Source organism: Scyliorhinus torazame, chromosome 8 (genome assembly GCF_047496885.1).
Source record: "Scyliorhinus torazame isolate Kashiwa2021f chromosome 8, sScyTor2.1, whole genome shotgun sequence".
Classification (NCBI taxonomy): Eukaryota; Metazoa; Chordata; class Chondrichthyes; order Carcharhiniformes; family Scyliorhinidae; genus Scyliorhinus; species Scyliorhinus torazame.
The window spans coordinates 126,723,804-126,736,785 of record NC_092714.1 but is presented as its reverse complement, the minus strand read 5'-3'; the positions used below and the strand labels follow the sequence as shown (position 1 = coordinate 126,736,785).

The 12,982-nt window shown below is 54.0% G+C and overlaps 1 protein-coding gene across 2 annotated transcripts in view; it reads right to left on the bottom strand.

Moving 5' to 3' along the window:
- Positions 1–12,982, bottom strand: part of LOC140428100 (BEN domain-containing protein 2-like) — a 249,390-nt gene that overhangs the window by 128,460 nt on the left and 107,948 nt on the right. For both annotated transcript variants that reach the window (XM_072514160.1, XM_072514161.1), the window contains exons 5-6: positions 8,814–8,888; positions 79–180 (exon numbers count right to left, since the gene is read on the bottom strand). In XM_072514160.1, the coding sequence (XP_072370261.1) occupies positions 79–180; positions 8,814–8,888 (177 nt within the window). The remainder of the gene's footprint in view (positions 1–78; positions 181–8,813; positions 8,889–12,982) is intronic.

Genomic DNA, 12,982 nt, shown 5'->3' with positions numbered 1-12,982 from the left:
GTAAACAACTGCATCAGTTTCACAACAGCAGAGGATTACAACAGGATGCTAGTACAAATAATATAAAGGGAAGCTTACTTGCTTAGCAAAAAATTTTGTTCTCCCTTGCCGTAAATCAGACACTTGCCTCTGAATCACTTCTGTTTTTTTGTCCAGTCTTCGGATGGTAGAATATATAACCTACACCGATAGTAAAAATGAGTCAAAAACAGCATGCATGTCACAAAACAGAGACTATTACAGCAACAATGACGGTAAAGTGCATTCTTTTTTAAAATCGGGGGGGAAAAAATAACTGGGGGATTTTCCAGTCGTTCTCGACAGCGGGATCTTCCAGACCTGCCAACGGCAAATCCTCGCAGCAGGTTTCCCGGCGGCGGGGACTGGATTTAGTGGCAAATCCCATTGGCAGCGGCGGGACCAGAAGATCCCGCTGCCGGCCAACGCAGGCTGCCTCCCGGCACCAAGAAACACTCCGCGGGGGAGTGTGGAAAATCCCTCCCAACATTTTGAGTTAAAGTTGCTTCTTAGTTTTAACTCCACAGCTTTGTACGTCAAGAGCTGTCTCTCCTAAATTTATCTTTCTTTGTACAGATTGCATTTTTTTGCCATAAGTAATCCATGTGGCAAAGCCGGCACAACAGAACAAGGATAATATTTTGCTACTGGCCTTAGCTACCGGTTAAAATCAGATCACCCAGTTTTTCAATTAAATCAGAACTGGTAGTATGAAGAAACCAAAAGCAAAGTTTCGAATTCGAAATGTGCAAGCAGAAAATGCACAGAAGATCAGTCCGCATCTGCAACAGAAAGCTTGGTTAATATTTAGATGCAAAACCTCATTAAAAAAATGTTGGTAGGACTTCCGGTTGCGGCGATGCGGAGCTAAGCCGCACATTTCGGCGGCTCTCGCTAGAACGGACATTTGGGCTCTCCAGAGGAGCCCCAACGGACATTTTTTTGACCGATTCCCGTGTGGGAAGGTGAGAGCAAGGTCCCCCTTCCGTCGTGTATGGAGGGGACCAGAAGTGGAGCGGGGGAAAAAGTGGCTTTGGAGCAGCGGCAGAAACGAGGGGGAAAAACAAGATGGCAGAGATCGAGCAGCATGGGGGCCGGATCAGCAGGAGTTTCTCAGGCGCTGCGTGGAGGAGCTCAAAAAGGAGGTGCTGGCGCCAATGCTGATGGCGATCGAGGGGCTGAAGGAGACCCAGAAGGCCCAGTAGGTAGAGCTCCGAGAGGTGAGGGACAAAAGCACCGAGAACGAGGACGAGATCTTGGGCCTGGCGGTGAAGATGGAGGTGCACGAGGCGCTGCACAAGAGGTGGGCCGAAAGATTCGAGTGCCTGGAGAACAGGTTGAGGAGGAAGAATGTCTGGATTCTGGGTCTCCCTGAAGGGGTGGAGGGGGGCGATGCCGGGGCGTATGTGAGCACGATGCTCCATTCGCTGATGGGCGCGGAGGCCTCTCCGAGTCCCCTGGAGCTAGAAGGGGCTCACCGGGTCCTGGCGAGGAGACCCAAGGCCGGCAAGCCGCCGAGGGCGATAGTGGTGAGGTTCCATCGTTTCGCGGACAGAGGGTGTGTCCTGAGATGGGCCAAGAAAGAGCGGAGCAGTAGATGGGAGAATGCGGTGATCCGTGTCTACCAGGACTGGAGCGCGGAGGTGGCAAAGAGGAGAGCTGGTTTCAATCGGGCCAAGGCGGTGCTGCATAGGAAGAGGGTGAGATTCGGAATGCTGCAGCCAGCGCGACTGTGGGTCACATTTCAGGATCGACACCCCTATTTTGAAACGCCAGAAGAGGCTTGGACCTTTATCCAAACGGAAAAATTGGACTCAACCTGAGGGTCTGTGGGTGTGGGGGAGGTGTCAACTGTATCCAGGGTTGTAAATATGTGTAAAGAATGTTTCACGGGTGGGACGATGGATGGGGATGGGAGAAGAGATTTGATGGGGAGACTGGGGAATGTGGGCGCCGGTGCTGGAGGGAGGTGAGACCCGGGGATGGGGGAATTGGGATAAGGCCGCAACAGGAGCTGCACCACAGGGGGCGGGGCTGGCTCAGGAAAGCGCGGGCTTTTTCCCGCGATAGGGAAGGGCGGAGTGGGGGGGGGGGGGAGAGAAGGTGATGGAGGAGCGCAAGGATGAGGGGGGATTTCCACACGGGGGGGGGGGGGGGGTGGTCAATGGGAAGGTGGGAGAAGCCGGGGTCAGCTGACTTACGGAAGTATTATGGGAGGAGCAAAAGAGCTAGATCTGGATCTAGCTGGGGGGGGGGGGGGGGGGGGGGGGGAATAGGGTTGCTGCTGCATTGGCCAAGGGGGAACTGAAAACGGAAGAGGTGGTCGGGGCGGGGGTTCCCTGTCTGGGGGACTGGAGGGTGCGGGAGGCACGGGCACGGGACTGGCCTAAAATAGGAGATGCCTAGTCAGCGGGGGGGGGGGGGGGGGGGGGGGGGGGGGGGGGGGGGGGCCCAATCCGGCTGATATCGTGGAATGTGAGGGGCCTAAATGGGCAAGAGGGCCCAAGTGTTCGCGCACTTAAAGGGACTGAAGGCAGACGTGGTCATGCTTCAGGAGACACAGCTGAAGGTGGCAGACCAGGTTAGGCTGAGAAAGGGATGGGTAGGATAGGTATTCCATTCGGGGCTGGATGCGAAGAATAGAGGGGTGGCAATACTGGTGGGGAAGCGGGTGTCGTTTGAGGCCAAGAACATAGTTGCGGACAATGGAGGTCGATACGTGATGGTGAGCGGTAGGTTGCAGGGGACGTGGGTGGTATTGGTAAATGTATACGCCCCAAACTGGGACGATGCTGGATTCATGAAGCGTATGTTGGGGCGCATTCCGGACCTGGAGGTAGGAAGTTTGATAATGGGTGGGGATTTCAACACCGTGTTGGACCCAGCACTGGATCGCTCCAGATCTAGGACCGGAAAGAGGCCAGCTGCGGCCAAGGTGCTTAGGGGGTTTATGGACCAGATGGGGGGAGTGGATCCGTGGAGATTTGCCAGGCCTCTGGCCAGAGAATTTTCTTTTTTCTCCCACGTGCACAAAGCCTACTCCCGGATAGATTTTTTAGTTCTGGGCAGGGCGCTGATTCCGAAAGTGGAGGGAACGGAGTATTCGGCCATAGCCATTTCAGACCACGCCCCACACTGGGTGGAACTGGAGTTGGGAGAAATGGAATGAAATGAAATGAAAATCGCTTATTGTCACAAGTAGGCTTCAATGAAGTTACTGTGAAAAGCCCCTAGTCGCCACATTCCGGCGCCTGTTCGGGGAGGCTGTTACGGGAATTGAACCATGCTGCTGGTCTGCCTTGGTCTGCTTTCAAAGCCAGCGATTTAGCTCTGTGCTAAGGGACCAACGCCCGTTGTGGCGGTTGGATGTGGGACTGCTGGCAGGTGAGGAGGTGTGCGGGAGGGTGCGGTGGTGCATTGAAAGGTATTTGGGGGCCAACGACAACGGAGAGGTGCAGGTGGGGGTAGTATGGGAGGCGCTGAAGGCGGTGGTCAGGGGAGAGTTAATCTCCATCAGGGCTCAAAGGGAGAAGAGAGAGGGCAGGGAAAGGGAGAGGTTAGTGGGGGAGATTTTAAGAGTGGACAGGAGATATGCAGAGGCCCCTGAAGAGGGACTACTCAGGGAGAGGCGAAATCTCCAGACGGAGTTTGACCTGTTGACCACAGGGAAGGCAGAGGCACAGTAGAGGAAAGCACAGGGGGCGACGTATGAGTATGGGGAGAAGGCGAGCCGGATGCTGGCACACCAGCTCCGTAAGAGGATGGCAGTGAGGGAGATAGGATGGCAGCGAGGGACATAGGTGGAGTCAAGGATGGAAGGGGAACTACAGTGCGGAGTGCGGTGAAAGTAAATGAGGCATTCAAGGCCTTCTATGAGGAGCTGTACAGATCCCAGCCCCCAGCGGGGGAAGAGGGGATGCGACGATTCTTGGACCAACTGAGGTTCCCGAGGGTGGAGGAGCAGGAGGTGGCTGGTTTGGGGGCGCCAATTAGCTTGGAGAAGCTGGTTAAAGGACTGGGGAGCATGCAGGCAGGGAAGGCCCCGGGACCGGATGGGTTTCCGGTTGAGTTCTATAGGAAGTACGTAGACCTGTTAGCCCCGTTGCTGGTGAGGACTTTCAATGAGGCTAGGGAGGGGGGGACCCTGCCCCCAACAATGTCTGAGGCGATGATCTCTTTGATCTTGAAGCGGGATAAGGACCCACTGCAATGTGGGTCGTACAGGTCGATCTCGCTCCTCAACGTGGATGCTAAGTTGCTGGCAAAAGTGCTGGCTACGAGGATCGAGGACTGTGTCCCGGGGGTGATTCACGAGGACCAGACGGGATTTGTAAAGGGCAGGCAGCTAAACACCAATGGCGGAGGCTCCTAAATGTGATAATGATGCCATCGGTGGAGGGAGAGGTGGAGATAGTGGCAGCTATGGATGCGGAGAAGGCCTTTGACCGAGTAGAGTGGGAGTATCTCTGGGAAGTGTTGCGGAGGTTTGGGTTCGGGGGAGGGTTTATTAGCTGGGTTAAGCTCCTATATAGAGCCCCGGTGGAGTGTGGTTACGAATCGGCGGAGGTCGGAGTATTTTCGGCTGTATCGAGGGACGAGGCAGGGGTGCCCCCTGTCCCCCCTGTTATTTGCATTAGCAATAGAACCTTTGGCCATGGCATTAAGGGAGTCCAGGAAATGGAGGGAGGTGGTTCGAGGGGGAGGGGAACATCGAGTGTCGCTGTACGCAGACGACCTGTTGCTGTATGTGGCGGATCCAGTGGAGGGGATGGTGGAGGTCATACAAATTCTAAGGGAGTTTGGGGACTTTACGGGCTATAAGCTCAATGTAGGGAAAAGTGAGCTCTTCGTGGTGCATCCAGGGGACCAGGGAAGAGGGATAGACGATCTACCGTTGAGGAGGGCGGAAAGGAGCTTTCGGTACTTGGGGATACAAATAGGTAGGAGTTGGGGGGCCCTGCATAAACTTAATTTGACGAGGCTGGTGGAGCAGATGGAGGAGGACTTCAAACGATGGGCCATGTTGCCCGCTAGCGGGCAGTGTGCAGACGATTAAAATGGTGGTCCTCCCGAGGTTTCTTTTTGTGTTCCAGTGCCTTCCAATTGTGATCACCAAGGCCTTTTTTAAGAGGGTAGGCAGGAGCATTATGGGTTTTGTGTGGGCGAATAAGACCCCGAGGGTAAGGAGGGGGTTTCTGGAGCGTAGTAGAGATAGAGATAGTAGGGCTGGCGTTGCCGAATCTGGGGGCTACTACTGGGCAGCCAATGTGGCGATGATCCGTAAGTGGGTGATGGAGGGAGATGGGGCGGCATGGAAGAGGTTGGAGATGGCGTCCTGCAAAGGAACGAGCCTGGGGGCGCTTGTGACGGCACCGCTGCTGCTCTCGCCGACAAGGTACACCACGAGTCCGGTGGTGGCAGCAACGCTAAAGATCTGGGGCCAGTGGAGACGACACAGGGGTGCGATGGGAGCCTCGGTGTGGTCCCCGATCAGGGGTAACCATCGGTTTGTCCCAGGAAGGCTGGACGGGAGATTTCAGAGCTGGCATCGGGCAGGGATTAGAAGAATGGGGGACCTGTTCATTGATGGGACGTTTGCGAGCCTAGGGGCGCTGGAGGAGAAGTTTGGGCTACCCCCGGGAAACGCTTTCAGGTACATGCAAGTGAGGGCGTTTGTGAGGCGACAGGTGAGGGAATTCCCATTGCTCCCGGCACAGGGGATTCAAGGCAGGGTGATTTCGGGTGTATGGGTCGGAGAGGGCAAGGTGTCGGCGATATACCAGGCGATGAAAGAGGGGGAGGCTTTGGTCGAGGAGCTGAAGGGCAAATGCGAGGAGGAGTTGGGGGAGGAGATTGAAGAGGGTCGGTGGGCTGATGCCCTAAGTAGGGTTAATTCCTCTTCCTCATGTGCCAGGCTTAGCCTGATACAGTTTAAGGTGATTCACAGAGCGCATATGACAGGGACGAGGCTGAGTAGGCTCTTTGGGGTGGAGGACAGATGTGGGAGGTGCTCAGGAAGCCCGGCGAACCACGCCCATATGTTCTGGTCATGCCCGGTACTGGATGGGTTCTGGAGGGGTGTTGCGAGAACTATATCTAAGGTGGTGAAAGTCCAGGTCAAGCCAAGTTGGGGGCTAGCACTATTTGGAGTGGCGGACGAACCGGGTGTGCAGGAGGTGAAAGAGGCCGGCATTCTGGCCTTTGCGTCCCTGGTAGCCCGGCGGAGGATCTTGTTAGTGTGGAAAGATGTGAAGCCCCCCAGTGTGGAAGCCTGGATAAATGACATGGCAGGGTTTATCAAGTTGGAGAGGATAAAGTTTGCCTTGAGAGGGTCTGCGCAGGGGTTCTCCAGGCGGTGGCAACCGTTCCTAGACTATCTCGCGGAGCGTTAGATGAAGTTCGGTCAGCAGCAGCAGCAACCCGGGGGGGGGGGGGGGGGGGGGGGGGGGCGGTTGATATCTCTTTCGGGGGGGGTGGGGAAGAAGGGTGGACGGGGAAGGGGTTTTTTCCTAGGGGCACTTGAGCAAGAAAATACATAAACGTTTGGGAAAGTCGATATGTGCGGGAGGAATCCACTGTACAAAGTTCTGTATTATGTCGATTTGATATGTTTATGTCTTGCTATGCAACTTTTCTTTTCTTTTTGTTACGGGGGGGTTTGTATGGTTGAAAATTTTGTTGAAAAATTCTTAATAAACATATTTTTTTAAAAAATATCTGTTGGTAGTGAAAATGTTAATCTCTCTTTCTTTATGAGGTGCTGATCTACCTGCATTTTTTTTCCCCCAGAACCATCAAGACTTTCCCAATGGCTCCAGAGAAACGGTTGTTGGCACCCAAGCAGAGGCTTGGAAGACTGAATGCTACTCTTGATTGCTATATTTTTAAAAATCATGTATGGGATGTGGGCGCCGCTGGTTAGGCCAGCATTTATTGCCCATCCCTAGGTGGCGTTGCGAAAGTGTTGGTGGGCTGCAGTCTTGGACTGCTTCAGTCCCTGAGGTCTGGGTACACCCACTATGCTGTTAGGGAGGGAGTTCCAGGATTATGACCCAGCGACAGTGAAGAAACACCGATATATTTCCAAGTCAATACGGTGAGTGACTTGGAGAGAAACTTCCAGATGGTGGTGTTCCCGGCTATCTACTGTTCTTGTCCTTCGAGGTGATGGCGGCCGTGGGTTTGGAAGGTGCCGCCTAAGGAACCTTGGTGAGCTTCTGCCGTGCATCTTGTAGATGGTACACACGCCTGCCACTGTTCATCGGCGGTGGAAAGTGAATGTTTGTGGAAGGGGGAGCAATCAAGCGGGCTGCTTTGTCCTGGATAGTGTTGAGCTTCTTGAGTGTTGTTGGAGCTGCACTCGTCCAGGCAAGTGGAGAGTATTCCATCACACTCCTGATTGTGCCTTGAAGATGGCTTTGGGGAGTCAGGTTAGTTACTCACCACAGGATTCCTAGTCTTTGACCTGCTCTGACAGCCACAATATTTATCTGGCTAGTCCGGTTCAGTTTCTAGTAAATGGCAAACCCCCAGGATGTTGATAGTGAGGGATTCAGTGATGCTAATGCCATTGAATTGTAACTATTCAGGTAGCAATAGCAACTTGCAGGATGCAGTTCCAGGATTGAGGGGATTATGGGTCAGAAGCTCTGTAGGAACCAAACCAAATGTCAAGGGTGCGAGCAATCTGAAGGAATGGGGGAATTTTTCCAATTGTCAACAAGGAACACTTGGTTGTTTTCACTGCTGCGAAAGACAATTAGGAGCATACATAAATTTAGGACAATAGCTCAAAGAAATGTGAGAAACTGTTTCTTTAGACAGTGTGATTAGAATAAGGAATTCTCTGCAATTAAAAAGTAGTACATTGGTGAATCCTTTGATTTCACACACAGTCAGCTCCCAAATCATACACTACTGGGGAAGCCAGGCCCTAGTGGATTAACCACCCATTATACACCTCTCCAGATCACCAAATCAGGTGGTGTGTAGAAGCCCTAGGGTCCTGAATCCATATTTAGTCCAACTGGATCACAACACTTGTTGATAAATTCCAGACATTTGAATGAACAGTTGCTACAACTTGCGCCTAAAATAAAACCTGTCTGCTTACAGTTAGAGTTACCTAGCAAGATAAATTATTCTCGGATCCACATTTGGCAACGAAATGGGCCTATATAATCCACATTCCGTCGGGTCTTTTGTCTTTTTCTGAGTATCAGTGAAATTGTGGCCTGCACTAGTGTAGGAGTCTACGAACATGTCCCTTAGATGTGGGGCCAGGGCCGGTGCAAATTTGTTATGGAAGTCCGCCGGGAGGCAATCCGGTCCCGGTGCCTCCCCCGCCTGCATGGAGCTAATGCTCTCCAAGATTTCTTTCAGGTCTATTGGTGCTTCCAGCTCCCCCCTTCTGTCCTCCCCCTTAACTGGTATTTCCAGTCTGACGAGGAACTGTTTCATCCCTGCGCCCCCGTCGGGGGCTCGGAGGTGTATAGCCCTCGGTAGAAGGTCCAGTTATCATTCATTAACTGAAACCCCTGTGTACGACTTAAAGTACAGTGGTTTAATGGACAAGTTTGAAGTAAACATTCACTCTTTTAGATATGCAATTGGGCAGATGCCGATCTCGCACGGTAACTGCCGATCTCGCACGGTATCTGCTGATCTCACACAGTATTTGTTGTCACTTAAGTGAAGCTGGGTGTCAATTTTGAAAGCTGCAATCTGCAATCACTGGTTAGGGTTGGTGGGAACTCAGCAATGGCAGGAGATGATTTAAAGGATCACCTTTTTACCTGACAGTAATTGAGAATTTCCATCAGTGAGGACTGCTGGCCTTCATGTCCAGAGCTGTCTGTTATGTCACTATCCTGAATAATTAAAGAACATGTACGTTAGCTTTCTTCTTACAGCAGGTGCTTTGGCATATATTTAAATTGAGAAAATAGTGTATCATAAATGTGGTAGTCTGTGTAGAGGTATTACGGTACCTGGTAATGCTGGAACACCATTGGTAGATATTGTATGTTTCCTATTGGTCAAGCTGTATGGTAACTCTGCCCTGCAAGGCGGGGTATAAGAGCCCGTGCTGCCCCAGCAGCCTTCTTCCTGTACCTGAGCTGCTGGGGGAAACATCTAGCTTATTAAAGCCTTCAGTTGGACTACAACCTTGCTTTAGTGGTCATTGATCATGCATCAATTTAATAAGCTAGATTTAAAAGGATGGAGCTCCGAATCAAGCCGGAGTGTCTGCAACTCAGCCTCCACGCGGCGAACTCAGCGGCAACCTTCAAGCACTGGCTGGTGTTTTTTAAAGGATATCTCGGAACGGTCGAAAACACACCCACGGGGGAACAGAAATTGCAAGTCCTGCACTCGAGGGTGAGTCTGGAAATTTACACCCTCATCAAGGATGCGGACGACTTCGATGCAGCAATGGAGCTGCTAAAAGGACATTATATTTGCCCGGTAAATCAGGTCCACGCCCAACATCTGCCAGCAATGAGGCGACAAATCCCTGGGGAAATCACTGGAAGAATTCTACCGTGCGCTCCTGGTGTTGGGGAGAAACTGCAACTGCTCGCAAGTTTTGGCGAGGGACCACACAGAACTCTTGATCCGGGACGCTTTTGTGGCAGGTATGCTGTCCCCCCAAATCCGCCAGCGATTGCTGGAAAAAGACACCCTAGGCCTCAAGGAGGCACGGGCCCTTGCAGGCTCCCTGGATGTGGCCTCCCGAAACGCCCGCGCTTATGCTCCCGACCGCGCGGCAGCCCCCTGGGCAGCGTGGAACCCCTCCGCAACCGACCCTGAGACATCTCCCACCTCCCCACAAGCTTGTGCTGCAAGGTCTGGCAACCCCGGGGGGCCCCGCTGCTACTTTTTCAGGCAGGCAAGCACCCCCGGCAGCGCTGCCTGGCCCGCGCATCCACCTGCAAGGGATGCGGTAAAAAGGGCCTCTTCGTTGTGGTATGCCAGGCCCGTGGGGTCGCTGCGGTCTCCGGTGGCGAATGCAGAGCGCCACCACAAACCTCTCCACCGTCCCTGTGCGGCCAGCGGGCGCCGCCGACTTACTCCTCCAGGACCACGTGCGGCCCCCGGGCGCCACCATCTTGTCCCGCGGACGCCACATTCGATGGATGGGTGCCGCCATTTTGTGCAACCCCAGCCATGTGCGACCAATGGGCGCCGCCATCTTGGATGGACTCCCAGGACCCCAGCTCGGCTGACTGCACACTGCCCGAAGAGAACACTCAACTTCTGTGATTAGCCTCGGTGACCCTGGATCAGTCCCGGCCTCGAACACTCTCAACTGCTACAACAGTACTAATCAACGGACACGAGACGTCCTGCTTAATCGACTCTGGGAGCACGGAGAGCTTCATACACCCCGACACGGTAAGGCGCTGTTCTCTCCTCGTCCACCCCGTTAATCAAAAAATCTCCCTGGCCTCCGGTTCTCACTCAGTAGAGATAAAGGGGTTTTGTGTAGCAAACCTCACGGTCCAGGGACGGGAGTTTAAAAATGACCGGCTCTACGTACTTCCCCACCTCTGCGCAGCCACACTCCTAGGTTTAGACTTCCAGTGTAATCTCCAAAGTCTAATTTTCAAATTCGGTGGCCCTATACCCCCCCCACTCACTGTCTGCGGCCTCGTGACCCTCAAGGTCGATCCGCCTTCCTTGTTTGCGAACCTCACCCCGGATTGCAAACCCGTCGCCACCAGGAGCAGACGGTACAGTGCCCAGGATCGGATCTTTATTAGGTCAGAGATCCAAAGGCTACTGAGGGAAGGAGTCATTGAAGCTAGCAACAGTCCCCGGAGAGCTCAAGAAGTGGTGGTAAAGACCGGGGAGAAGCATAGGATGGTCTTCGACTACAGTCAGACTATCAACAGGTTCATGCAGCTGGACGCGAACCCTCTCCCCCGCATATCCGACCTGGTAAACAGGATCGCGCATTACAAGGTCTTCTCCATGGTGGATCTTATGTCCGCCTACCACCAGCTCCCCATCCGCACTAGTGACTGCAAATAAACTGCCTTCAAGGCAGATGGGCGGCTCTACCACTTCTTAAGGGTTCCCTTCGGTGTCACTAATGGGGTCTCGGTCTTCCAGCGTGACTGAATGGTTGACCGGTACGGTTTACGGGCAACATTCCCGTGTCTCGATAATGTTACCATCTGCGTCCACGACCAGCAGGACCACGACACCAATCTCCGAAAATTCCTCCAGACTGCAAAGATCCTTAACCTTACGTATAACAAGGATAAATGCATGTTTAGCACCGACCGTCTAGCGATCCTCGGCTACGTAGTGCGAAATGGAATCATAGGCCCCGACCCTGTACGCATGCGCCCCCTTATGGAGTTGCCCCTCCCTAACTGCTCCAAGGCCCTGAAGCACTGCCTAGGGTTTTTCTCTTACTATGCCCAGTGGGTCCCCAACTATGCAGACAAGGCCCATCCCCTGATCCAACCCACAGTTTTTCCCATGTCGAAGGAGGCCCGCCAGGCCTTCAGCCGCATCAAAGCAGACATTGCAAAGGCCACGATGCATGCCATCGACGGGTCCCTCCCCTTCCAGGTCGAGAGTGACGCGTCTGACGTAGCTCTGGCGGCCACCCTCAACCAAGCGGGCAGACCCATGGCCTTCTTCTCACGTACCCTCCATGCTTCCGAAATCTGCCACTCCTCAGTCGAAAAGGAGGCCCAGGCCACAGTAGAAGCTGTGCGACATTGGAGGCATTACCTGGCCGGTAGGAGATTTACTCTCCTCACTGACCAACGGTCGGTTGCTTTCATGTTCGATAATGCACAGCGGGGCAAGATATAAAACGATAAGATCTTGCGGTGGAGGATCGAACTCTCCACCTACAACTACGAGATCTTGTATTGTCCCGGGAAGCTAAACGAGCCTCCTGATGCCCTGTCCTGCAGCACATGTGCCAACGCACAAGTGGACCGCCTCCGAGCTCTCCACGAGGACCTCTGCCACCCGGGGGTCACTCGCTTTTTCCACTTTATCAAGACCCGCAACCTGCCCTACTCCATCGAGGAGGTCAGGACAGCCACCAGGGACTGCGAAATCTGTGCGGAGTGCAAACCGCACTTCTACCGGCCAGAGAAAGCACACCTGATAAAGGCTTCCTGTCTCTTTGAATGCCTCAGCATGGACTTCAAAGGCCCCCTCCCCTCCACCGACCGCAACACGTACTTCCTGAACGTGACTAACGAGTACTCCCGGTTCCCATTCGCCATCCCCTGCCCCGACATGACCGCAACCACCGTCATCAAGGCCCTCCATAGCATCTTTGCACTGTTCGGGTTCCCTGCTTACATACACAGTGATAGGGGGTCCTCCTTTATGAGCAACGAACTGCGTCAATTCCTGCTCAGCAAGGGCATTGCCTCGAGCAGGACGACCAGTTACAACCCCCGGGGTGACGGACAGGTAGAGAGGGAGAACGGAACGGTCTGGAAGACCGTCCTACTGGCCCTACGGTCAGGAATCTCCCAGTCTCCCGCTGGCAGGAAGTCCTCCCGGATGCCCTCCACTCCATCCGGTCACTGCTTTGTACCACGACCAACCAAACACCTCACGAACATCTCCTTGTCTTCCCCAGGAAGTCCTCCTCTGGGACCTCGCTCCCGACCTGGCTGGCAGCTCCCGGACCCATCCTGTTCCAAAAACACGTGCGGGCGCACAAGTCGGACCCGTTGGTCGAGAGAGTCCATCTTCTCCACGCTAACCACCAGTACGCCTATGTGGTGCCCCGACGGCCAACAAGATACGGTCTCCCTACGAGACCTGGCGCCCACCGGATCCCCACGCACACCCCAGCCACCAGTCCCACCCTCCCTCCCACCAGTGCACCTTACAGGAGGATCGGTCCTTCCGCCGGCCCCGTCTAGGCCCCCCCACCCACCGACGCACCCCGCAGTCGCTCCCTTCCCAGGTCAAC